The sequence below is a fragment of the Orcinus orca genome, chromosome 3 (genome assembly GCF_937001465.1).
Source record: "Orcinus orca chromosome 3, mOrcOrc1.1, whole genome shotgun sequence".
In the NCBI taxonomy this organism is placed as follows: Eukaryota; Metazoa; Chordata; class Mammalia; order Artiodactyla; family Delphinidae; genus Orcinus; species Orcinus orca.
Genome location: NC_064561.1, coordinates 879,079 through 902,200, shown reverse-complemented (window position 1 = coordinate 902,200; position 23,122 = coordinate 879,079). Strand labels below are relative to the sequence as shown.

The following is a 23,122-nucleotide window of genomic DNA, read 5'->3' as shown; positions in this document are numbered from 1 at the left end:
TGTTCACAGCAGCAAAAATGTGGAAACAGCCTAAACATCCATTAACAGGTGAATGAATAGATACAGTGTGGTCCCTCCACACACGGGAGCATCACTCAGCCATGAAAAGGAGTGAAGCACTGACACTCCTCAAGACATGGATGGACCTGGAGAACACGATGCTCAGTGAGAGAAGCCAGGCATAAAAGGACACACGGTGTGTGATTCCACTGATGGGAAACGTCCAGAACAGGTCTCTCTATATATTCCCAAACCATTGACTTGTACGCTTTAAACAGGTGGACTTTATGGTATGTAAATTACTTTTTTTTTTTTTTTTTTTTGGCCGCGCCTTGCGTCTTCTGGGATGTGGGAGCTTAGTTCCCCCACCAGGGATTGAATCCAAGCCCTCGTTAGTGAGAGCGCAGAGTCCTAACAACTGCACCGCCAGGGAATTCCCTGTAAATTACTTTTTATAAAGTTGTTTAGAAACGCAAAAACCTCCCTGGGCTCTGAGCCTGTCTTCCCACGCTACCCAAGAGGGGAGGGGCCAAGATCACCGTCCAGCGCTACGCCCCCACCCCGGTGGGGAGGGGGTTTTAGAGACAGGAGAGGTGAGCCTGACGGGGATCTGGGAGGCCGGACCAGACGCGCGTGCTACGCCCCTGGCCACCTCGCTGGGGCTGGCGCAGCTGGCATTCACGGAGCGCTCGCTCTCCGCCCGCCACCTGGCGTGGGCTGCACAGTAACTTTGTTCCCACGACAGCCACGTTGGGGGCCGTGTCCCCCTTTTGCAGAAAACCGGGCTTCGGATGCCTTGTTAGGCAACGAGAAGAGCCGGGATTGGACCCTACGCCCACCCCTTGGGCTTCCAGGCCCGGCGCGTCCTTATTAGCTCTGGTCCAGTCAACTTCGCTGCTCAGATGGTACCCGGAACCTAGCGGGCCCGGCCCCTTTAAGAGGGGCGTGGCTTCGCGGCAGGCGGGAGCCGGAGGAGGCCGGAAGTGCGCGTCACGGGCCTGTAGGGTGGGTCCGCGCGCCAACCGGAAGCGGAAGTGGCCACTGGGCCGCGGCTGCGGGCTGAAGGCTTTACGCAAGGTGAGGAGGCGGTCGCACTGGGGGCTTCAGCGGGAAGCTGGGGCCTGGGTGGAGACGGAGGCCGAACCCCCTGGCCCTGTGCTGTTCGGCCCTGGGAGGAGCGGGGCAGGACGGGCTTCCCCGGGAGCGGGGTTCCGGAGCGTGTGTAGGTTTTGCTGGGCGGCAGGAACGGCCCGGTCCATGCTCCCTTCTCCCACCTGCAGAGATGGGCTCCAAGGCCAAGAAGCGCGTGGTGCTGCCCACCCGCCCGGCGCCCCCCACGGTGGAGCAGATCCTGGAAGACGTGCGGGGGGCACCCGCCAAGGACCTAGTCTTCACCGCCGTGGCCCGGGAAGGTAGGGGGAGCCCAGGTCGGGCGGGGGAGAGGCGGCCCAGAGACCCCAGCAGGAAGGGGAGGAGGAAGCGCCTGGCTGCCTTTAAGACATACTGGCAGAGTTAAGTAGTCAGGACGGAGACTGTCTGGCCCTGCAGTGCCAAAAATACGTAGGTCTGGCCTTTTGCAGAAAACGTGTGCCCGCCCCTTGTTCAGAAGTTTGGAAGCACATGAGTGTCATACAGTTGTAGGGTGAATTTTGTGTTCCACTCAGTGAGGTTCGTTTATTCATTCAACAAACCTTCATTGAGAACCTGTTGTGGGTCAGGTTCTGGTCTAAGCACTGAGGTGGATAGGTGATGAAAAAAGATGGAAGTGCCTGGGACTTCCCTGGCGGTCGAATGGTGAAGACTCGGCGCTTCCACTGCAGGCGCCACGGGTTCGCTACCGGGTCGGGGAACTCAGATCCCTCCTGCTGCGCGGCGTGGCCAAGGGGGGGGGGTGAAAACCTGCGTGCCCTCGGGCCGTTCTAGTGGGTAGAAACGTTCAATATGTAAGGCTTGTGGGACGATAGAAAGTGAGAAACGCTCTGGGGCTTTGTTTGTTGTTGTTGTTTGATTGTTTTTGGTGTCTTTTTTTAAAGTTGAAGTATAGTTGATTTACAGTGTTTTGTTAACTCGTGATGTACAGCAAAGTGACTCAGTTATACGTACATATACATTCTTCATATTCTTTCCCATTATGGTTTATCACGGGATATTGAATATGGTTCCCTGTGCTCCTGAGTGGGACCTTGTTGTTTATACAGTTTGTATATAATAGTTTACACCTGCTAATCCCAAACTCCCAATTCGTCCCTTCCTCGCCCCCCCTCCCCTTTGGCAAGCACAGTTCTGCTCTCTATGTCTGTGAGTCTGTTTCTGTTTCGTAGATAAGCTCATTTGGGTTGTTTTTTTTCTTTTCTTTTTCTTTTGGCCGCGCTGTTCGGCATGTGGGATCTTAGTTCCCCGACCAGGGATCGAACCCATGCCCCCTGCAGTGGAAGTGTGGAGTCTTAACCACGGGGCCACCAGGGAAGTCCAATTTGGGTCATTTTTTTTTTTTTTTTTTTTTTTTTTTGCGGTACGCGGGCCTCTCACTGCTGTGGCCTCTCCTGTTGCGGAGCACAGGCTCTGGATGCACAGGCTCAGCGGCCATGGCTCACGGGCCCAGCCGCTCCGCGGCATGTGGGATCCTCCCGGACCAGGGCACGAACCCGTGTCCCCTGCATCGGCAGGCGGACTCTCAACCACTGCGCCACCAGGGAAGCCCCTTATTTTATTTTTTTATTTTTAAAATTTTAAAAATACTTATTAACAAATATTTATTGAGTATATGTGGTGTACTGCTATAAAGTGAATGGTGTTTTGTTTTTTTAAAATTTATTTTATTTTTGGCTGCACTGGGTCTCCGTTGCTGCATGCGGGCCTCTCTCTAGTTGCAGCAAGTGGGGACCACTCCTCGCACACACACACACACACACACACACACCATATCTTTATCCATTTATCTGTTGATGGACATTTAGGTTGTTTCCATGTCCGGCTATTGTAAATAGTGCTGCTCTGAACATTGGGGTGCATGTGTCTTTTTGAATTAGAGTTTTGTCTGGCTATATGCCCAGGAGTGGGATTGCTGGATCTTATGGTAGCTCTATTTTTAGTTTTTTGAGGAGCCTCCATAGTGTTTTCCAAAGTGGCTACACCAACTTACATTCCCACCAACAGTGTAGGAGGATTCCCTCTTCTCCACACCCTCTCCAGCATTTATTGTTTGTAGACTTTTTTTTTTTTTGGCTGCGTCGGGTCTTCATTGCTCTGCACGGGCTTTCTCTAGTTGTGGCGGGCGGGGGCTACTCTTCGTTGCAGTGCGTGGGCTTCTCATTGCGATGGCACGGGCTCTAGGCACACGGGCTTCAGTAGTTGTGCCTTGCAGGCTCAGTACTTGTGGCACACAGGCTTAGTTGCTCCACAGCATGTGGGATCTTCCCGGACCAGGGCTCGAACCCGTATCCCCTGCATTGGCAGGCGGATTCTTAACGACTGCGCCACCAGGGAAGCCCCGTTTGTAGACTTTTTAATGATGGCCATTCTGACTGGTGTGCGTTGATACCTCATTGTGGTTTTGATTTGCAGTTCTTTAATAATTAGCCATGTTGAGCATCTTTTCATGTGCCTGTTGGCCATCTGTATGTCTTCTTTGAAGACATGTCTGTTTAGATCTTCTGCCCATTTTTCGATTGGGCTGTTTTGTTATTTTGATTGAGTTGTATGAGCTGTTTGTATATTTTGGAGAGTAAGCCCTTGTCAGTCGCATCATTCGCAAATATTTTCTCCCATTCCATAGGTTGACTTTTCGCTTTGATGGTTTCCTTTGCTGTACAAAAGCTTGTGAGTTTGATGAAGTCCCATCTGTTTATTATTTTATTTCCATTATTCATTTATTTATATATTTTGTCTGCGTTCGGTCTTTGTTGTGCCACGTGGGATCTTCATTGAGGCACGTGGGCTTCTCTCTAGTGTGGCGCACGGGCTCCAGGGTGCGTGGGCTCTGTAGTTTGCGGCACATGGGCTCTAGTTGAGGCGCGCAAGCTCAGTAGTTTGCGGCATGTGGGATCTTAGTTCCCCCACCAGGGATCAAACCCTCATTCCCCGCGTTGGAAGGCAGATTCTTTACCACTGGACCACCAGGGAAGTCCCAGTTTTGCTTTTATTTCTGTTGCCTTGGGAGACTGACCTAAGGAAATATTGGTACCATTTATGTCAGAATGTTTTGCCTGTGCTTTTTTCTCGAAGTTGTATGGTGTCATATCTTATATTTAGGTCTTTGAGCCTTGTTGAGTTTATTTTTGTGTATAGTGTGAGGGAATGTTCTAACTTCACTGATTTACACGCAGCTGTGGGACAGTGGTTTTTTTTCTTAATAGTAAAAAAAAAAATTCCGTTCTTTGTTCCATGTAGCCACATTTCAAGGGCTCAGGAGCCCCTGGTGGCTCAGCTGGAGGGCGTTTCCATCATTTGGAACGTCGTGTTGGACGGGGCAGCCCGAGGAACAGGAGCTGTATTTATCCCTGGCCCGCGGCTGGGTCTTCAGAGGCCACTTGAGCCCCAACTTAAGTATCCTGGGCCCAGTTACCCCATGAGCAGTGCCGGGGCCACTCGAGGGCGAGGGGCTTCCCCTGCCGGCCTGTGTTCACATCTAGGACCATACCTGGCCTCCGTGTGCACTGTCTGGCCTTTCCCACCTTGTTACTAAAGCAGATAAAGTGATTTTTAGTTAAATGCCAGCGTTTCTGGGCCTGTTTGTAGACAAGGAAACCAGGCAGAGTGGAGAGGACCTTGACGTATCTCCAGGTGGCCCTGAAACCTGTGCTTTTCCTGCCCTGGTCCCCCCACCCCCCCGCCACGCCCTTTAGGAAGCGTGGTCGTTGGGAAATGTGCGTCCATGCCCTCCTGGCCTCCTCTCACCTCCCTGATTGCTGAGAGCACAGGTGAGGCCGGCCGGCTCATGGTCAGGGTCAAGGCCCTTTCCAGGAGCTGGAGCCCACCCCCAGGCGGGGCCAAGGGACAGTGGAGTCTGGCCTTTACTGTGACCTGTGCCCTTCGGTCCACTGCTTTCTTTGGGGGGTAAACTGAGTCCCCTGTGTGGCCAGCGGGCAGTGATGCTGCCGTGTCCTGTCCCCAGACCCCCCAGCCCCCTCGGGGAGGGCCGAGGACACTGAGGCCCAGCGGGAGCAGCTCTACCAGCAGAGCCGGGTCTACGTGGCCACGAACCAGCGGCTGTGGCGCGCGGGCGCCCAGCTGAAGCAGCAGCGTGAGGAGCTGTGGCAGGCACGCGAGGAGCTGGAGCAGGAGGTCAGCCACGTGGGCCAGGTGGCTCTGCCGGGCACCGCGGCCGCCACCTTCCTGGGCTGACCCGGGGCCTCGGGGCCTCCGCTCGACACCTGGCCTGGCGCACCTCACCTGACACCTGGCCCCTGGGTCCCGGAACCAGGGTCCAGGCTCTCTGATCCGCGGCCTAGGCACGCCTGGCACCCAGAGACCCCGGGGGACACAGCCCGCCCAGGGGGTGGGGCTGCCTCAGCCAGGCACAGGCCCCTCCCCGAGGGTGGGGTCCGGGTTGTGCGCATGCCCCTTGCCCTGAGGAGCCCCGACTGGACTTCCTGCGGGGCCCAGCCCCCGAGGGCCCTCCGTCCATCCTCCCTTCCTTCCTCTGGCGACCCTGCTTCACTGCTCCCCACATCAGACTGAACTGGTGGGACCCACCCCTCTGGTTCTGCCGTCTCCGTGTTAACTGGGGGGCCCCAGGGGTCCCAGAAGAGGGTGGGGAGTTCAGTGTCCTCCCTGACACGTAGTGGCTATGGTTATGTGAGGAGCTGTGGCCCCCCCAGGGCCCAGATCTGAGATGGGGCCTCGTGGTGGGTGCCACCCCTCAGGGCCCCCGGCACCCCGACCCAGGGCCTGGGCGCTCCCCCAGGGCACTTGTCTGTCCGTCAGCTGTGGGGTTCTGTCACATGGGGGCGCCATGAGAGGACATGGTGGTCAGTCCACTGCCCCGGGCCATCACCCAGCTGCCCTCCTGTCCGTACACCTTCGTCTGTGGACAGGTGGGTGGTGGGGCAGGAGAGGATCTTGAAAAGGGCATCACCCTAAAAAACCCATCCCATGAAGACCAGAGAAGCAGTAGGCTGGCGGGAGGTGGCCCCGGGGCCAGGCCCGTCGTGGATGAGCCCAAGTCCCTCTGATGAAATCCCTGTGTGTAGCTGCCTGAACAGTGCCTCCATAGACCACTCCTTTGCAGGGTCCCCAGAAGCTCGGGGCAGTGCTGGGACCCAGCACGCAGGGCCCTGACAAGGGAGACCCTGCGCATCCCAGGCAGAAAGAGTGTCTGCTTCACCCTCAGAGACCCCAAAACTGGAGACTTGACTTTGGAGGCCCAGGAGACAAGCCCAGTGCGGGCTTGTCTCTAGTGGCAGCAGTGGACGCCAGGCTGCCTCCTCCAGGGTGCGCTGGCTAACAGCGGGCCCCTGGGGTGAGCTGCTTCCCCTCTCCCTGCCTGGCCTGGCCTCCGGGTGGGGCCGCCTGTCTTTGGGGCACTGTCCACCCTCCAGATCCCCCCTGGCATCAGGCAGAGACACTCCACTGACTCCTGCCGGGTGCCTCCCCCTGCGCCTGTTCTGAGTGCTCTCCCTGCACCCCCGGGTCACACTGGGGCTCAGCCCTCAGGCGTCCCCTCGCGTCCTCGCGGTTGTGGGGAGCGAGGCTCTGCAGGTGGCATGTGGACCCCCACCCTGGCTTGTCCCCCCTGGAGACAGGCGCAGGCATTGTGGAGCGCAACTCAACAGCTGTTTATTAAAGGTGCATGTGAGACGCCTGGTTCCGCGGCCTCCTTCCGCCAGACGATGGCTTTACAGTTGGGGGGACAGGATGGGACGGGGCTGTACGTATTTACACGTGTCCGGTGGCACTGCAGACCCAGGAGGGAGATGCAGGGTGGAGGGGGAGCCTAGACAGCTGGGCTCGGGCGGCAGCCGGCAGGGTGGCAGGGGTCAGGTGATGCACCGAATCCAGCACCCAGCTCGTGGTGTCCATCTGCTCCTGGGCCCAGGTCCGGGAGTGGGTGTCCTGTGTCCCCTCAGCGGGTGGCCGGGCGGCATCCTGAGGGCTTCAGACTTTGGTCCTCCAGCTCCTGCCGCAGACGACTGTCCAGCAACCGCCAGTGCCTTCCTCCAGGAAGCGCATCTTCTCAGGGCCCTGGGCCCCCATTGGCCTGCTGGGCTGGGTGATGAGGCATGGCTGGCCCCGCTGCAGGGGTTGGAAAAGGCAGAGGTGGCCCTGACAGGATGGCCCCGGCCTGGGGAGAGAACGCCTGGGCCAGACAGAGGGCAGCGGGGGCGGCCGGGGAGGGTCCTCTGCCCCCAGTCACGGTGGCTGCGCTGCTCGCCGAGAGGTAGCTCTGGGAGTTCGCCCCACGGCCCACGTGGGGAGACAGGCACACAGCGGCCAGAGCGCCACCCGGGTCTCCCAGTGCGGGGGGCTCCCACCCCGGCCCTCACGGCTGGGCGAGCTGGGGTGGGTCCCCCTTTTCCAGGGGAGGCTGGCCCATGGTGGTGGTGGGCAGCATCCTTCAGCCCCCATATCTGAGAAGGCGCTCGGAAGACCCCCCAGTCCCGCCCTTCTGGCTACTGATGGGGACTGGGGGCGGCCGGTATCTGAGACGCGTCTGATAGTGATCCGCCTGGGGGCCCGGTCCCTGGCACCCTGCTCAGTCCCCGGCCTCCTTCGCTGCTGCCGGCTGGCCCTCCACAGGAGGGGCACGTGGTGCAGCCCTTCTCGCGTGCTGCATTCAGGCCCTCAGGCAGAGTCCTGGCGCCTGTCCTGCAGGACGGTGTGTCGGTGTGTCGGGTGTGAGGAAGAGGTTGCAGTCTGTGTGTCTCAGCAGCGGCACGGTGTCCGAGGGAGGGGAGGGACAGTCGGTGGTGCCCGGGGTGGAGATGGGGCCCCTCCAGCACCTCCTCTTGACTCAGCCCTGCTCCCCCTCCTCCCAGAGAAGGGACAGATGCCGGCACAGGGTCCCCGGCCCCAGGAGCAGCTCTGCAGGGCGACTGTGACTTTAGATCCACGGGACGACCGAGAGCAGCCCCGCCCAGAGCTGGGTTCTGCAGGGAGGCGGTGGGCGGCTCTTCGTGCAGGTATGCCGGGGCTCCCCCTCTGCCTCCTCTGGGACCAGCTCCCTCCAGCACCTGTGGGCTCTAGGGCCCCCGCTCCGAGTCCCACAGCTGTGCTGGACCTCAGGGAGGAGGCCGTGCCCGCACGGAGCCCACAGATCCAGGGCTTCCCGCGTCGCAAAGGAGGTTGAGATCGAAAAGGGAAAGGCCGGGGGCCGGGAGCCAGGCGCTGGGCGGGCGCCTCCCGGGACGTCCTCAGAGTGCAGTCCAGGCCCGGCGGCGGTGTGGTCAGCCGGGCCCCGGCCTCCCCTCGGTGCCCCGCCCGCCTCGGCCAGAGCCCTCGCTGCACGCCTGCCTCTCCATGTTCCTTACGAGGATTGCGGGGGTGCTGTGTCCAGACCACCCCCGGCCAGTCCCGGGGTGCTCCAGGCTCCCTACACTCGCCGTCTCGGGTGGGGCTGCCTTTCTGTGGGGCTCAACCACGCCCCTCCCCCGTGCCCCCCGCTGAGGCTGAACAGGCAGGCCAACCGGCTAAGCCCTGGTGAACAAATTACTCAGCCTTGCCCGTAATTACAGGCTTCCTGCTCTGCCATGGTTGCCTGCCAATGCCCCCAGCTGGCAGGCTCCCGTCCCCCACGTCGGCGGGCGGGCACTGTCACCTCCCTGCGGCTCCCCGGAGGGGAGGGGAGGGGGTGTGGTGCTGATGCTGGGCCCGGTGGAGTCAGGAGCCCAGGAGGGCACTGCCGAGGACAGCCCCAGCCAGGAGGGTGGTCTCTGCGTGGGGGCCAGGCTGGGACGGCGCCCTCGTAGGCACCCCCTGGCGGGGACGCAAGGTCCACCCTGCAGCTCACTTTCCTTGCAGAGCCCCCTGGGCATGGAAGCAAGCGCCTACGCAGTGAGGGTGGGGCCCGTACGGGCAGGGCAGAGGCTCAGAGGGCGGGGCCCGGGTGGGCAGGCGGGTGCTGGGACCACCCTCGGGGCAGCCAGACGGCCCTGGGCCGGGAGAGGACGTTCTGGAAGGCCAGCCCCGGCCACTATCCCAGGAGGCCGGTAGGGGCGGGGGCGGGGGCTTTCTCCACGGCAGAGTCAGTGGTGGCTACCACCATGGGGCTGGGCACGTAGTTGAAGGGGGGGACGCGGGCGGAGCGGCTGGGGGAACCGTGTCGGCTGGCGGGGACGAAGGGGCCGGGGGCGGGCGCCTTGGCGGGGCCCGGCCCGTCCACGTCGCTGCCGAGGAGGAGGGAGGGGGTGCTGCCGGTTGTGACCTGTGGGGTCACCCAGCTCTCCAGGCTCGGGGACGTGCTCGAGTTGGTCTTGGTAGCTGCGAAGTCCTCGGTCTGGACCACGGCGTCGCTGGTCTTGCGCTGCGGAGGGCCTGTGGGGCCGTCCTCCGGTGAGGAGCCCAGCAGGGGCAGGGCGCGGGGGGGCAGCGTGCTCCGCAGGATGTGCGGAACGTCCTCGTCCCGGATGCGACGCCACGTGGTGCCCGGCGCGGCCTCCCCGGTGCTGCTGCGGGGTGCGTTGTCTGCCACAGGCACGGGGGCGTCGGGCCCGCGGGCCACACTGATGTGAGGCAGGGAGGCGTAGCGCTTGACCGTATCGGGCCGGGCGGCTGGTGTGCGGACGGGCAGGCGAGACGGGCTCTCAGAGCTGGTGCGCCGGGGCGGCCGCTCGGCCAGGCCGGGCCGGGCCGTGGGGGGCCGCTGGGGGGCGGGAGCCTGCCGGGGGGCCGCCCGCAGCTCATCACAGCGCGAGGAGCATAGGAAGACGGCGGGTAGCGCGGGCCGGCCGCGGCGGGGCAGGCCTGCCTGGGCAGCCGGGGTGGCGGCCTCAGTGGCGGACAGTTCGGTGCGTCGGCGGCGCAGCAGGCCCGGCGACTCCTTGATGAAGGTCAGCTGCCTCCGGAAACCGGAGCGGTCGGAGGCCTCGCTGCCGCTGGAGCGGGCGGAGGCCACGCTGCCGCTGGAGCGGGCAGAGGCCACACGCACGAGCCCTGGGCGGCCCCCTCGGGCCCTTGGACCTGGTTCCGGGGCTGCCTTGGCCAGGGGTGGCGGCCCCCGCCGGGTGGGTCTCTGCATGAAGGGGATCCGCACGGGCGACTTCTGTGTCTTGTGCTGCTTGGCCAGCAGGGCCCGGGCGGGAGTCTTGGTTGCGGGGGAGGCCCCGGGGCCGGGCAGGGTTCCTGCGGCCTGGGTGGCCGGGGGTGACCTCCTCGGCAGAGGCTGTGAGGCCGGGGAGGTCTGGGAGGAGCTCGACGAGGGGGTCTTGGTGAGGCGGGCAGGTGGCGTGGCACTCCTCTGAGGGGGGCTCAGCGCCGCCAGCTCCGAGATCTTGCCGGGTCGGTGCAGGCTTCGAGACCGCTGCTGCCCGGGGCCAGGGATTTTGGCGGGGGCTGCTGGCTGCACTGGACTTGGGACTCCCGTCTTTCTCGGCACATTGCGGGGCCCAGGGGCACCTTTGGGCTGGGCCCGGGTGGCTGGGCTGGGCATGTAGATCACTGTCCGTCCCCGGAGCACGGCTGGCACCCCGGACGCGGCCTTCTGAGTGCCACGTGGCTTCTCCAGGCCGCTGCTGCGCTGGGCCAGAGCCCTGTCCCGTTTCTCTGGCCGCATGGCACTGCCCGCCTGACCCTCTGCCCTTGGCCTTCGACCCTTCCTGTGCAGGGGAAGCTGCAGGGTGGAGCCCACCGACCGCCCTGAGGCAAAGGACAGAACGGAGTCGGACTCAGAGGAGGCCTCGTGGGTGGCTGCCGCCGCTGCCTGGTGTAGCCACGTGACGATGGAGTTGGCCCCCTCCTGGATGGCGCGCCACTCGACGCTGTCCAGGTCTGAGGCGTGGTCCGAGCCCGCTGCCTCCTCACTGTGCTCCCGGGGCCCCTCTGCTGGCCTCTTCTCCTGCTGCACCGCTCTGGACTGGCGGCACCCTGGGCCAGACACCCGGGGCCGGCGCCTGGGCACGGCTGAGCCAGTGCAGCGCCGGAGCAGCTCTGCCTCGGCCCGCGGGCGGGGGGCGCTGTCCCGCCTGCCCCCGGGGCCTGGGTCCTTGGTGACCCCTGGCTCGCGGGCTCGGGGCCGGCTGGCTGCGCGCTCAAAGGGCTCAGGCTCGCTCAGGGAGCTGGCGGAGGAGCTCAGGGAGTAGCATGGTGGCGTCTCATCAGCGATGAGGCTGGGCTGAGCCCGGGCTGGCGGCGCAACCTTGGGCGCGGCAGCCTTGGGCGGCGCGACCTTGGGCACGGCCTGCACCTCCTTCCTGCCACCAGCCGGGTACTCCCTCTTCACCGCGCGGGGGATCGCAGATGCCCGCCGCGGGGGTGCCACCGCCGCTGCCGCGGACGGCTCTTCGTCTGAGTCGTTGCCATAGAAGCAGTACACGGCCTCCTCGGTGGGCGTCGTGAGGCACAGAGACTGCAGGGCCCCCTCCCCACGCGCCTGTCCCGGGCGGGAGCTGTCCCTGTCTCTGCAGGCGCTAGGGGGCCGGCAGAGGGGCAGCTCCAGCCCTGCGCGGCTCCTGCCAGCCCCCCGGGGCTGCTCTGTGCTCCGGCCCGTGCCCCCCGCCCTGTGCCGGTGCCCGGCGGGCTGCCTGGTGGGGGCGGCATGGCCCGCAGCCTTCTGCCCCTGCGCAGGCCCGCCATCCCCGGGGGGTCCCTGCAGTGTCTCCTCGCTGAGGGAGGTGGTGCTGGAGAAGGTGACCGGCGTGCCCTCGGCCGAGTCGGTGCAGGACTCATCCTCCCGTGCCGGGGCGGGCACCAGCATGTAGACGGGCACGGGCAGGGTGCGGTGGCCAGGCACCAGCGCCGAGGCCACCTTGCGGAGCCGGGCGGGCACGGTCCCACCCAGGCACTCGCGCAGCAGTTCCAGGTCCCGGTCGGTGGATGTTGGCCCTTCGAGGCGGCCGCTGGCCTCATCCCGTCGGCGGTGCCCAGGGCCCACGCCTCCCGCACTGCTGCGCTCAGGGCAGGCCGGGGGCAGCAGCCGCAGCTCCACGTCCTTCTGCACATAGAGCTCATGCAGGGCCAGCGCACTCAGGCTGGAAGCACACGAGAAGTTCTCGTCGGGCTTCTCCACGGTGAAGCGCACGCTGCCCGCGTCCAGCTCAGACGGTAGCCGGCAGCGCTCCCGGCAGTCGGCGATGTCCAGGAAGCGCTTCACGTAGCTCTCCCACTGCAGGCTGAACTGGGTGACCTCACGCTCGCCCGGCGGCGCGGGGGCCGGCGGGGGCGTCTTGCTGCGGCTCGGTGGCATGGTCTGCCCGGGGCTGTCGGGCAGCTCGCTGGGGCTGACTGTACCGCTGCCCAGCCCGCTGCACGGATCGCTGGCGACGGAGCTGGCAATGGATGGGCTCTCGAAGCTGCCCAGCGAGCTGACCGAGCTGCAGCGGCTCAGCACCAGTGGCGTCTCCTGTACGCAGTTCTCAGACGAGCTGGACGGCGTGGCGTCCTCCACCCCCAGGCCCCGGCCCCGCTGAGGCACCGGGATGGCCATGGGCAGGGAGGCGGAGCCCGGCCCCTGCCAGGCCCCGTCCAGCCCGGCCTCGCTGGGGCCAGCCTCCTCCAGCCCCTCCAGGGACGAGTCGCTGTCATCCAGGTCCCCGGCCTCACTGGGCCCTGGGCGGCCAGCCGAGGACAGTGAGGACAGGGAGCTGCAGCGGGATAGGCAGAGGGGCGCCTTCTCCACCGCCAGCTTCTCGGGCACCTTGCTTAGGTCCTCTGCGGGCAGCCAGGCCTGTTTCCGGGCCCTGGGGGCCAGGGACCCTGCGCCCGCTCTGGTGGTGCCCTCAAGCAGCGGCACATGCTGGTAGGTGGGCGACAGCTTGATGGTGCACACGCGGGCATCTGTGGCCGCGGTGTCCCGGGCCTTGGGCTCAACCTGGCCGCTGGGCAGGTTGAGGTCAAGCCGGCTGGGCCGCGCCTGGCCGCACAGGGGTCCCTCGCAATGCTCGGCCAGCGCGGCCAGCGAGCAGGGCTGCGAGTGCTCGCGGGGACAGTGCCCGTCGCTGGTGCTGCCGCTGTTAAGACTGTCGTTTGAGAGGCTGGCGTGGGCCGCCTTGAGCCGCAGCAGCGGGTGAGCCCGGCTGCCGGCCTCTCGCCGCCCTGCCTCGGGCCCCCGGCAAGGGGAGCAGGAGTGCGCACGGCCCTCCCGTGGGGCCTCCTGCCCGGGATCCCCAGAGCTGAGGCTGAAGCTGTCGTCAGACGAGGTGTGCAGGGCCGAGATGTCCTCCACCAGCCGGTCGATGCGCGCCACTGCCAGTGCCAGCTTGGCCTTGGCCCTGGCTGCCACAGCTGCCTCCCCGCCGGCCTCCTTCTCGGACTCCAGGCCGCCCCGGCGGGCGGGCGGGGTGCGGGCCAGCGCCTGGCCCTGCAGGAAGGGGCTGCCCAGGAAGAGGGGCAGCACAGCGGGGCTGGCGGGCTCGGTGGTGGCGGCAGCTGCGGTGGCCAGAGAGGGTGCGTCGTCATCATCAAAGCAGCCCGAATCGGAAGCGTAGTCCTGGGCCAGGCCATCCAGGTGGCGCAGGGGCGGCAGCGGCTTCTTGGAGGCGGCCTCGGCCTCGGGCAGGCCTTGCTTCTCCAGGTGGTCAAGTGCCTGCGCCAGGTGCCGCGCGTCCAGCGCAGCCTCCAGCGCCCGCTGCTTGCGCACGTACAGGCTGGGCGCACAGGCGCTGGGGGAGACAGCAGTGGCTGCCGCCTGGTACTTGGCGGGCCGGTGGGCCAGCAGGTTGCGCAGGGCGGCGGCGCTGCCCATGGCGATCATCTTGTGCTTGGAGTGCACCAGGTTGCGCAGCATGCCCACAGCACCCAGGTCCCACAGCAGCTCCTGGTCACCGGCGCTGCGGGCCGACAGGTTCCAGAGCGTGCCACATGCGTTGCTCACGATGGTCAGGCTGTGCGACGTCAGGTGCTGCAGCAGCGTCTGCAGGCAGTTGTGGTCCCGCAGCACCTGCCTGCGGGGGCCGGAGGGGTGAGGAGGGGCGGGAGGTGTGCGTCAGACCCCCGCCAGCCCGGACCCCAGCCCACCGGACACCCGCCCGCCGGCAGGACCGTGGCCACGTGGGGCAAGTCAAAACGGAAGGTGCCCAGGTAACATTGCATTTCAAAGGAAGGGATACATTTTTAGTAAAAGCATATCCCAAACATTGAATGTGCTGTACTTCTGTGAAAGGTTTCATTTATTAATCTCAACAAACTATTTATGAAACAATACTAATGTGTTAACATTACTTATTATTTCTTTTTCTTTTTTTTTTTTTTTCCCCGCTACGCGGCCCTCTCATTGCTGTGGCCTCTCCCGTTGCGGAGCATAGGCTCTGGGCACGCAGGCTCAGCAGCCATGGCTCACGGCCAGACCGGGGCACGAACCTGTGTCCCCTGCATCTGCAGGCGGACTCTCAACCAGTGCGACACCTGGGAAGCCCCTATTACTTATTATTTAAAATGAAATTTCATTAAAACCATCTCATTTTATTTCTTTAATTTTTATTTTACATTGGAGTACAGCTGATTTACAGTGTTGTGTTACTTTCAGGTGTACAGCTAAGTAATTCAGTTATACATGTACGTATATCCGTTCTTTTTCAGATTATTTTCCCATTTAGGTTATTACAGACTATTGATTGGAGTTCCCTGTGCTACACAGTAGGTCCTGTTGATTACCTATTTTATGTATAGTAGTATATAGTATTACTCATTTTAGGGCATCTAAATCTCATGATATTTGAGATATACTAAAGACAGATATCTGTTTGCTTTTAAAAATACTAAGTATTGTTTCTTAATTATTGTCATCACTAGTAAATAAATGTTTTATTTTACTTGGTAAGATCTTTAGCACAAGTATCTCCCATGCAACATTCGGGAATATACTAAAGATAGTGTTTTTAAAAGAAAACAAAAATCTAAGTATTGTTTGTTAATTATTAGCATAATTAGTAAATCAGCGTTTTAATTTAATTGATGAGCTTTAGCACAAGCACATCCCATGCAGTATTTAGGATATACTTTTTCAAAGTTATATGTGTTTTCATATATCTGAAGCATTATTTATTAGTAGTATTAACAAATAATTTTATTTATTTTAATAAAGAACACATTTTTACTATTATTTAGAAAATAATGCTTTTTTGTTTCTTTGTTTGTTTTTGTTTTTGCGGTACGCGGGCCTCTCACTGTTGTGCCCTCTCCTGTTGCGGAGCAAAGGCTCCAGACACAGAGGTTCAGCGGCCATGGCTGACGGGTCCAGCCGCTCCGTGGCATGTGGGATCTTCCCGGACCGCGGCACGAACCCGTGTCCCCTGCATCGGCAGGCGGACTCTCAACCACTGCGCCACCAGGGAAGCCCCTGTTACTTATTATTTAAAATGAAATTTCATTAAAACCATCTTATTTTATTTCTTTAATTTTTATTTTACATTGGAGTACAGCTGATTTACAGTGTTGTGTTACTTTCAGGTATACAGCTAAGTAATTCAGTTATACATGTACGTATATCCGTTCTTTTTCAGATTCTTTTCCCATTTAGGTAATTACAGACTATTGATTGGAGTTCCCTGTGCTACACAGTAGGTCCTGTTGATTACCTATTTTATGTATAGTAGTGTATAGTATAACTCATTTTAGGGCATTTCAATCTTGTGATACTTGGGATATACTAAAGACAGATATCTGTTTGCTTTTAAAAATACTAAGTATTGTTTCTTAGTTATTGGCATTACTAGTAAATAAATGTTTTATTTTACATGGTAAGATCTTTATCACAAGTATCTCCCATGCAACATTCGGGACTATACTAAAGATAGTGCTTTTAAAAGAAAACAAAAATCTAAGTATTGTTTGTTAATTATTAGCATAATTATTAAATTGTTTTAATTTATAAAGTCTTTAGCACAAGCATATCCCATGCAGTATTTGGGAGATGCCTTTCAAAGTTACATGTGTTTTCATACATCTGAAGCATTATTTATTAGTAGTATTAACAAATAATTTTATTTTATTAAAGAACACATTTTTACTATTATTTAGAAAATAATGCTTTTTTGTTTGTTTTTGCAGAACGCGGGCCTCTCACTGTTGTGGCCTCTCCTGTTGCGGATCACAGGCTCCGGACACACAGGTTCAGCGGCCATGGCTCACGGGCCCAGCCTCTCAGCGGTATGTGGGATCTTCCCGGACCGGGGCTAGAACTCGTGTCCCTAGCATCGGCAGGCAGATGCTCAACCACTGCGCCACCAGGGAAGCCCCTATTACTTATTATTTAAAATGAAATTTCATTAAAACCATCTCATTTTATTTAATTTTTATTTTACATTGGAGTACAGCTGATTTACAGTGTTGTGTTACTTTCAGGTGTACAGCTAAGTGATTCAGTTATACATGTACATATATCCGTTCTTTTTCAGATTCTTTTCCCATTTAGGTTATTACAGACTATTGATTGGAGTTCCCTGTGCTACACAGTAGGTCCTGTTGATTTCCTATTTTATGTATAGTAGTGTATAGTATAACTCATTTTAGGGCACCTAAATCTTGTGATATTTGGGATATACTGAAGACAGACTTCTGTTTGCTTTTAAAAATACTAAGTATTGTTTCTTAATTATTGGCATTACTAGTAAATAAATGTTTTATTTTACTTGGTAAGATCTTTAGCACAAGTATCTCCCATGAAACATTCGGGAATATACTAAAGGTAGTGTTTTTAAAAGATAACAAAGGGCTTCCCTGGTGGCGCAGTGATTGAGAGTCCGCCTGCCGATGCAGGGGACACGGGTTCGTGCCCCGGTCCGGGAAGATCCCACATGCTGCGGAGCGGCTGGGCCCGTGAGCCGTGGCCACTGAGCCTGCGCGTCCGGAGCCTGTGCTCCACAACAGGAAGAGGCCACAACAGTGAGAGGCCCGCGTACCGCAAAAAAAAATAATAATAAAAAAATAAAAAAAATAAAAGATAACAAAAATCTAAGTATTGTTTGTTAATTATTAGCATAATTAGTAAATTAATGTTTTAATTTAATTGATAAAGTCTTTAGCACAAGCACATCCCATGCAGTGTTTAGGATATGCTTTTTAAAAGTTATGTGTTTTCATAAATCTGAAGCGTTATTTATTAGTAGTATTAACAAATTATTCATTTTAATAAAGAACACATTTTTACTATTATTTAGAAAGTAATGTGTTTTGTTTTGTTTTGTTTTGTTTTTTGTGGTACGCGGGCCTCTCACTGTTGTGGCCTCTCCCATTGCGGAGCACAGGCTCCAGACACACAGGTTCAGCGGCCATGGATCACGCGCTCAGCCGCTCAGCGGCATGTGGGATCTTCCCGGACCGGGACACGAACCTGTGTCCCCTGCATCGGCAGGCGGACTCTCAACCACTGCGCCAGCAGGGAAGCTCCTATTACTTACTATTTAAAATGAAATTTCATTAAAACCATCTCATTTTATTTCTTTACTTTTTATTTTACATTGGAGTACAGCTGATTTACAGTGTTGTGTTACTTTCAGGTGTACAGCTAAGTGATTCACTTATATATGTACATATATCTGTTCTTTTTCAGATTCTTTTCCCATTTAGGTTATTACAGACTATTGATTGGAGTTCCCTGTGCTACACAGTAGGTCCTGTTGTGCTACACAGTAGGTCCTGTAGTGTATAGTATAACTCATTTTAGGGCACCTAAATCTTGTGATACTTGGGATATACTAAAGACATATTTCTGTTTACTTTTAAAAATACTAAGTATTGTTTCTTAATTATTGGCATCACTAGTAAATAAATGTTTTATTTTACTTGTTAAGATCTTTAGCACAAGTATCTCCCATGCAACATTCGGGAATATACTAAAGATAGTGTTTTTAAAAGAAAACATAAATCTAAGTATTGTTTGTTAATTATTAGCATAATTAGTAAATTGTTTTATTTTAATTTATAAAGTCTTTAGCACAAGCATATCCCATGCAGTATTTAGGATATGCTTTTTAAACGTTATGTGTTTTCCTACATGTGAAGCATTATTTATTAGTAGTATTTACAAATAATTTTATTTATTTTAATAAAGAACACATTTTTACCATTATTTAGAAAATAATGCTTCTGTTTTTTTTTTTTTTGCAGTTCGCCAGCCTCTCACTGTTGTGGCCTCTCCCGTTGCAGCGCACAGACTCCGAACACACAGGCTCAGCGGCCACGGCTCACGGGCCCAACCGCTCCGTGGCATGTGGGATCTTCCCGGAATGGGGGACGAACCCGTGTCCCCCTGCATTGGCAGGCAGACTCTCAATCACTGCGCCACCAGGCAAGCCCTGCATTTTTATTTTTAATAATTTTATTTAAAATTCAGTATATCCCACGCAATATTTGCAATATTCTTATACTTTATAATAGCTATGTATTTTCATACATTAGAATTATTACTAATTATTAATGTTACCTAGTAGGTAATAGTTACGCTAATGAAGAATAAGCATTGTTTTATTTATTAATGTTGCTTAGTGAATATTTTAATAAAGAACAAGTATTTATGATTATTATTTAGAAAATTATGTATATGCTTACTATGTTAATTTACAATTTAGTACAAGTATATCCCGTGCAGTGTTTGGGATGTATTTATACTAAAGATAGTACTTTTAAAGTAAACTGAAATCTAAATATTGTTTGTTAGTTATTAGCATTATTAATAAATAATGTTTTATTTTAATTGGTAAAATCTTTAGCGCAAGTATATCCCATGCATTATTTGGGATATAGTTATAATTTTTAATGGTTACGTATTTTCATACGTTAGAAGCATTACTTAACGTTACCTAGTAAGAAGTTTATATATATATGTTAATGAAGAATAATCTTTGTTTACTACTTAGCGCATAATAGTTTGAAAAAGAAAAAGCATTATTAATATGACTTAGAATGCTACGTATATTTTTACTAAGTTAATTTAAAATGTGGTACGAGTATATCCCAGGCAGTATTGGGGATGTATTTATACTAAAAACAGTCAGCGACCGGGGATGCATCGTGCCGACCCATTCGCAGGTGGACGAGGTGAGGCTCCCCGTGGTTCAGTGCCGAGGGGGAGCCGCCAGCCCCACGCCAGCTGCTCCTGGGCTCCACCTGCCCAGCACCCTCCCCCGTGCCCCCTGCTGACCTGTAGTCCTCACGGGTGGCGATGAGGCTGGACACGTTGCGCAGGATGCCGCCTCCGCTCTCGATGATGGCCAGCGAGTTGCTCTGGCACTTGTAGGTCAGTGTGCTGACCAGGAAGCCCAGGGCGCCATCCACCTGGCAGATGGCGGCCTTGTTCTCCGTGCTGTGCGCTGAGAGGTTCCACAGGGCGCTGAGCACGCTCTTCAGGGTGGACTCCTGGGCACAGGGCAGGAGCAGGAGGGGGGTCAGCGGCGGGTCCCCAGCCCCACCCACCCCCGGGCCCTCTCCCTCGAGGCGCCGACACAAGGCACCCAAATGCCTCTTCGAGTAGAAGTCAAAAGTAACACAACCAGGGGCTTCCCTGGTGGCGCAGTGGTTGAGAGTCCGCCTGCCGATGCAGGGGACGCGGGTTCGTGCCCCGGTCCGGGAAGATCCCACATGCCGTGGAGCGGCTGGGCCCGTGAGCCATGGCCGCTGAGCCTGCGCGTCTGGAGCCTGTGCTCCGCAACGGGAGAGGCCACAACAGTGAGAGGCCCGTGCACCGCAAAAAAAAAAAAAGTAACACAACCGGCCACAGCAAGATGTTTTGGGTTGGAAGCCCCCGGTCTGGACCCGCTGCCAGGCGGCGGGTTGTCCGTCTGGCTTGACTTCCCCCCAAGGTGGCGAACTCACCACCTGCTGCCAGTGCCTCCCAGCCACGTGGCTGGCACCCCGCAAACGTGGCCCCCGCCACCCCGCCCGGGGCCCACCTTGGAGGCTCGCAGGACGCACTGCATCAGGGCCGTCATGCTGCCCACCTCCCTCAGCACCTTCTTGCTGTTGATGTCCGCCCTCCAGGACAGGTTGCGCAGGATGCTGGACACCACCTGGGCGAGTGCAGGACAGGCTGTCTGGGCCCGGGCCCGGCTTCCAGGGTGGCTCACAGGGCCCACCCGCAAGCCCCACGGCGGCAGGTGGCAGAGCCCAGGGTTGCCCCCCACCCCCGGCAGCACCACAGCCCCCCGGGTACCTGGTGCAGCTCCTCACTCTCGGACGCCAGCTGGGCCACGATGGCCTCCATGCAGCCCCGGCGGGCGCACAGTGCAGCCTGTGGGGTGACACGGGAGTCATGCCATGGCGGGGGGTGGGGCGGGGGCACCTGCCGCGTTGACTGAGCACCTACTATGTGCTGGAGCTCGAACCCCACCCCCCACCCCATCTTCACCACCACAGCGGAGGGAGAGCACTCGCCCTGTTGCTCTGATGAGAAGACAGGCTCCGGCAGGCGCAGACACCCTGCCCAGGCCCAGAGGCCCCCGCTCCACAGGGGCGGCAGCAAAGGGGCCAAGAGGATGGTGGCCTGGACCCCAGGCCTCAGTCTCCCCGCCTGTCCCCGCCTCTCAGTGCTGCTTCGAGGCGGGGAGGAGGCCAGCAGGTCTTGGCCTGGGGGATGCTGGCCTACCCACCGGCCCACCCAGGCACCTTGTTGGCGACGTCCCCGAAGGTTAGGTTGGTGAGGGTCATGCCGGCGTATCGGCGCAGGGCCAGGTTGAGAGGGTCCCGGGTCATCTTGTGCATCTCATAGTCAACCTGCAGTAACTCCGCCACGGCCTGCAGCCCACCTGTGTGGACACGGCAGGGCTGGGGGCAGGGGGGCGCCCCTCACCACCCTGCCTGCCCACCTCCCAGCCTCTGCCCGCGCAGCTCACTCTACCTATACGCCCTCCCCTCCCTCCGATCTGCTCTCCTCAAACCCACCTTTGAAGCCCAACTCTGAGAACACCTCTTCCAGGCAGCCTGGCTGGCCCAGCCCCCTGCGTGCCCTGCACCTTCACACCCGCCTCTTTTCTGCCCTCAGCCCCCAGTCACACTTCGTCCGGCTGCCGGGCCTTTGCACATGCTGTTCCCTCTGCCCGGGATGCTCTTCCCCACTGTTCGCCCAGTTTCCTGGGTCCCCTTCTGCTCAAGAGTGACTTCCTCAGGGAAGCCCCCAACTCCCCAGATGAGAAGTTCCCAAAGCATTAGCCAGCAAGCCGCTGAGGGCAGGGCTGGTGGCTGCCCCGCTGCGTCCCCAGGACGGACCAGACGGCGTGTGCTCAGGAGCCACTGCTGATGGCTCACACACGCGACTTTTTTTTCCTTTTTTTTCTTTTAGTTTTTTGGCCATGCCACAGAGCATGTGGGATCTTAGTTCCCCGACCCGGGATCAGACCCGCGGCCCCTGCAGTGGAAGCACGGAGTCTTAACCACTGGACTGCCAGGGAGGTTCCTGCACACACAGTTCTTTACTCACTAGGACAACTGGGTTCTCACTTTACAAAGAGTAAATGGTCGGGACTTCCCTGGTGGTCCAGCAGTTAAGACTCCATGCTTCCAAAGCAGGGGGTGCCCGGGGTTCGATTCCTGGTCAGGGAACTAGATCCCACATGCTGCAGCTAAAAGCCTGCATGTCCCAACTAAAAGATTCTGCATGGGGACTTACCTGGTGGCGCAGTGGTTAAGAATCCACCTGCCAATGCACGGGACACGGGTTCGAGCCCTGGTCCAGGAAGATCCCACATGCCGCAGAGGAACTAAGCCTGTACACCACAACTATTGAGCCTGCGCTCTAAAGCCCGCAAGCCACAACCACTGAGCCCATGTGCCACAACTACTGAAGCCCGTGCGCCTAGAGCCCGTGCTCCGCAACAAGAGAAGCCACCGCAATGAGAAGAAGCCCGCGCACCACAACGAAGAGCAGCCCCTGCTTGCCGCACTAGAGAAAGCCCACGCGCAGCAACAAAGACCCCAACGCAGCCAAAAAATTTTTTTTAGTTAAAAAAAAAGATTCTGCATGCTGCAACTAAGACCTGGTGCAGCCAAATAAATAATTTTTTTTAAAGAGTAAATGGTCAGCGGGAGCAGAAGGGAAAGAACCTGCAGGAACCCAAACACACACAGCCCTTCCCCCTTGTTCGGCAACAGGATCGTCCTCAGGACCCGGGACCGATGAGGCAGCTTTGCTGAAGAGCACGCCAGTGGGGACCACCCTGGGGAAGGGGCTTAGCAACACAAACCTACAAACTTCCAAAGCGAACCTGTACGTGTGTGTGCACAGCAACACGAGTCACAACAGCCAGAAGGTGGAAACAGCCTGAGTGTCCATCACCAGACGATGGAGAAACACACCGTGTCCCTCCACACACGGGGACGTCCCTCAGCCACGAAAAGGGGTGAAGCCCTGACCCTCGCTACCACATGGACGGACCCGGAGAACACGATGCTCAGCGAGAGAAGCCAGACACACAGTGTGTGATTCCATTGATGGGAAACGTCCAGAACAGGCAGAACCACAGACACACAGCATGGGTTCGTGGTTGCCAGGGGCTGGGGAGGGGGATGGGGGGCTGAGTGGTTAATGGGGACAGGGTTTCAGTTTGGGAAGATAAGATTAAAAATGGTTAAGACAGTAAATTTTGTTACATATAATTTACCACAGTTTAAAAAAATGTTTAGGGAATTCCCTGGCGGTCCAGTGGTTAGGACTCGGTGCTTTCACTGCTGAGGGCCCAGGTTCAATCCCTGATTGGGGAACTAAGATCCCATAAGCTCTGCAGCGTGGCCAAAAAAAATTAAAATTTAAAAAATGTTTAAATACGTAATTATAAGTCGGAGTGGGGAGCTTCCAAAGCCTTTTTGCTTCTTAATCTGGAAACGCCACTCCTGGGAACCCACACAAAGGAAAAAAATAACAATAGGGAAAAAGAGGTTGAACTGAACTGTGCGTGGGGCACGTTCACTGGATGAGCCACTCAGCTCATCACGCATCCCTTGCCTGACTGACAGACACCAGTGACATGCCAGCATTTCCATCTCGGGACCCCTGTACACGCTGAACATTTTTTTGAGGACCCCAAAGAGCTCACTTGGGTCACAG

The 23,122-nt window shown here is 57.5% G+C and overlaps 2 protein-coding genes across 30 annotated transcripts in view; one reads left to right on the top strand and one right to left on the bottom strand.

Annotated features, from left to right (window-relative positions):
• The first annotated feature begins 737 nt into the window (after window positions 1-737).
• On the top strand, window positions 738-18,781 carry C3H19orf25 (chromosome 3 C19orf25 homolog). Of its 24 annotated transcripts, none has more exons than XR_007476240.1 (7): window positions 916-1,077; window positions 1,281-1,412; window positions 5,114-5,283; window positions 14,668-14,724; window positions 16,138-16,236; window positions 16,485-16,774; window positions 17,928-17,972. XR_007476240.1 is itself a non-coding variant. In XM_049707330.1 (7 exons), exons 2-7 carry the CDS (start codon window positions 1,283-1,285, stop codon window positions 18,412-18,414), a joined length of 732 nt encoding a protein of 243 aa, XP_049563287.1. In that variant the 5' UTR covers window positions 916-1,077; window positions 1,281-1,282; the 3' UTR covers window positions 18,415-18,781. The 24 variants fall into 24 exon arrangements, 22 of the variants coding, with proteins under 22 accessions (XP_033272718.1, XP_049563287.1, XP_049563286.1 ...); XR_007476241.1 differs by having other exon boundaries at window positions 14,668-14,728; XM_049707330.1 differs by lacking the exons at window positions 16,485-16,774; window positions 17,928-17,972 and adding exons at window positions 17,639-17,695; window positions 18,196-18,781.
• Window positions 9,131-23,122, bottom strand: part of APC2 (APC regulator of WNT signaling pathway 2) — a 26,478-nt gene continuing 12,486 nt past the window's right edge. For all 6 annotated transcript variants that reach the window (XM_033416819.2, XM_033416820.2, XM_004285902.3 and 3 more), the window contains 5 exons: window positions 20,689-20,828; window positions 20,237-20,314; window positions 19,977-20,093; window positions 19,229-19,443; window positions 9,131-14,033 (listed from right to left, as the gene is read on the bottom strand). In XM_033416819.2, coding sequence (XP_033272710.2) covers window positions 9,131-14,033; window positions 19,229-19,443; window positions 19,977-20,093; window positions 20,237-20,314; window positions 20,689-20,828 — 5,453 coding nt within the window. The remainder of the gene's footprint in view (window positions 14,034-19,228; window positions 19,444-19,976; window positions 20,094-20,236; window positions 20,315-20,688; window positions 20,829-23,122) is intronic.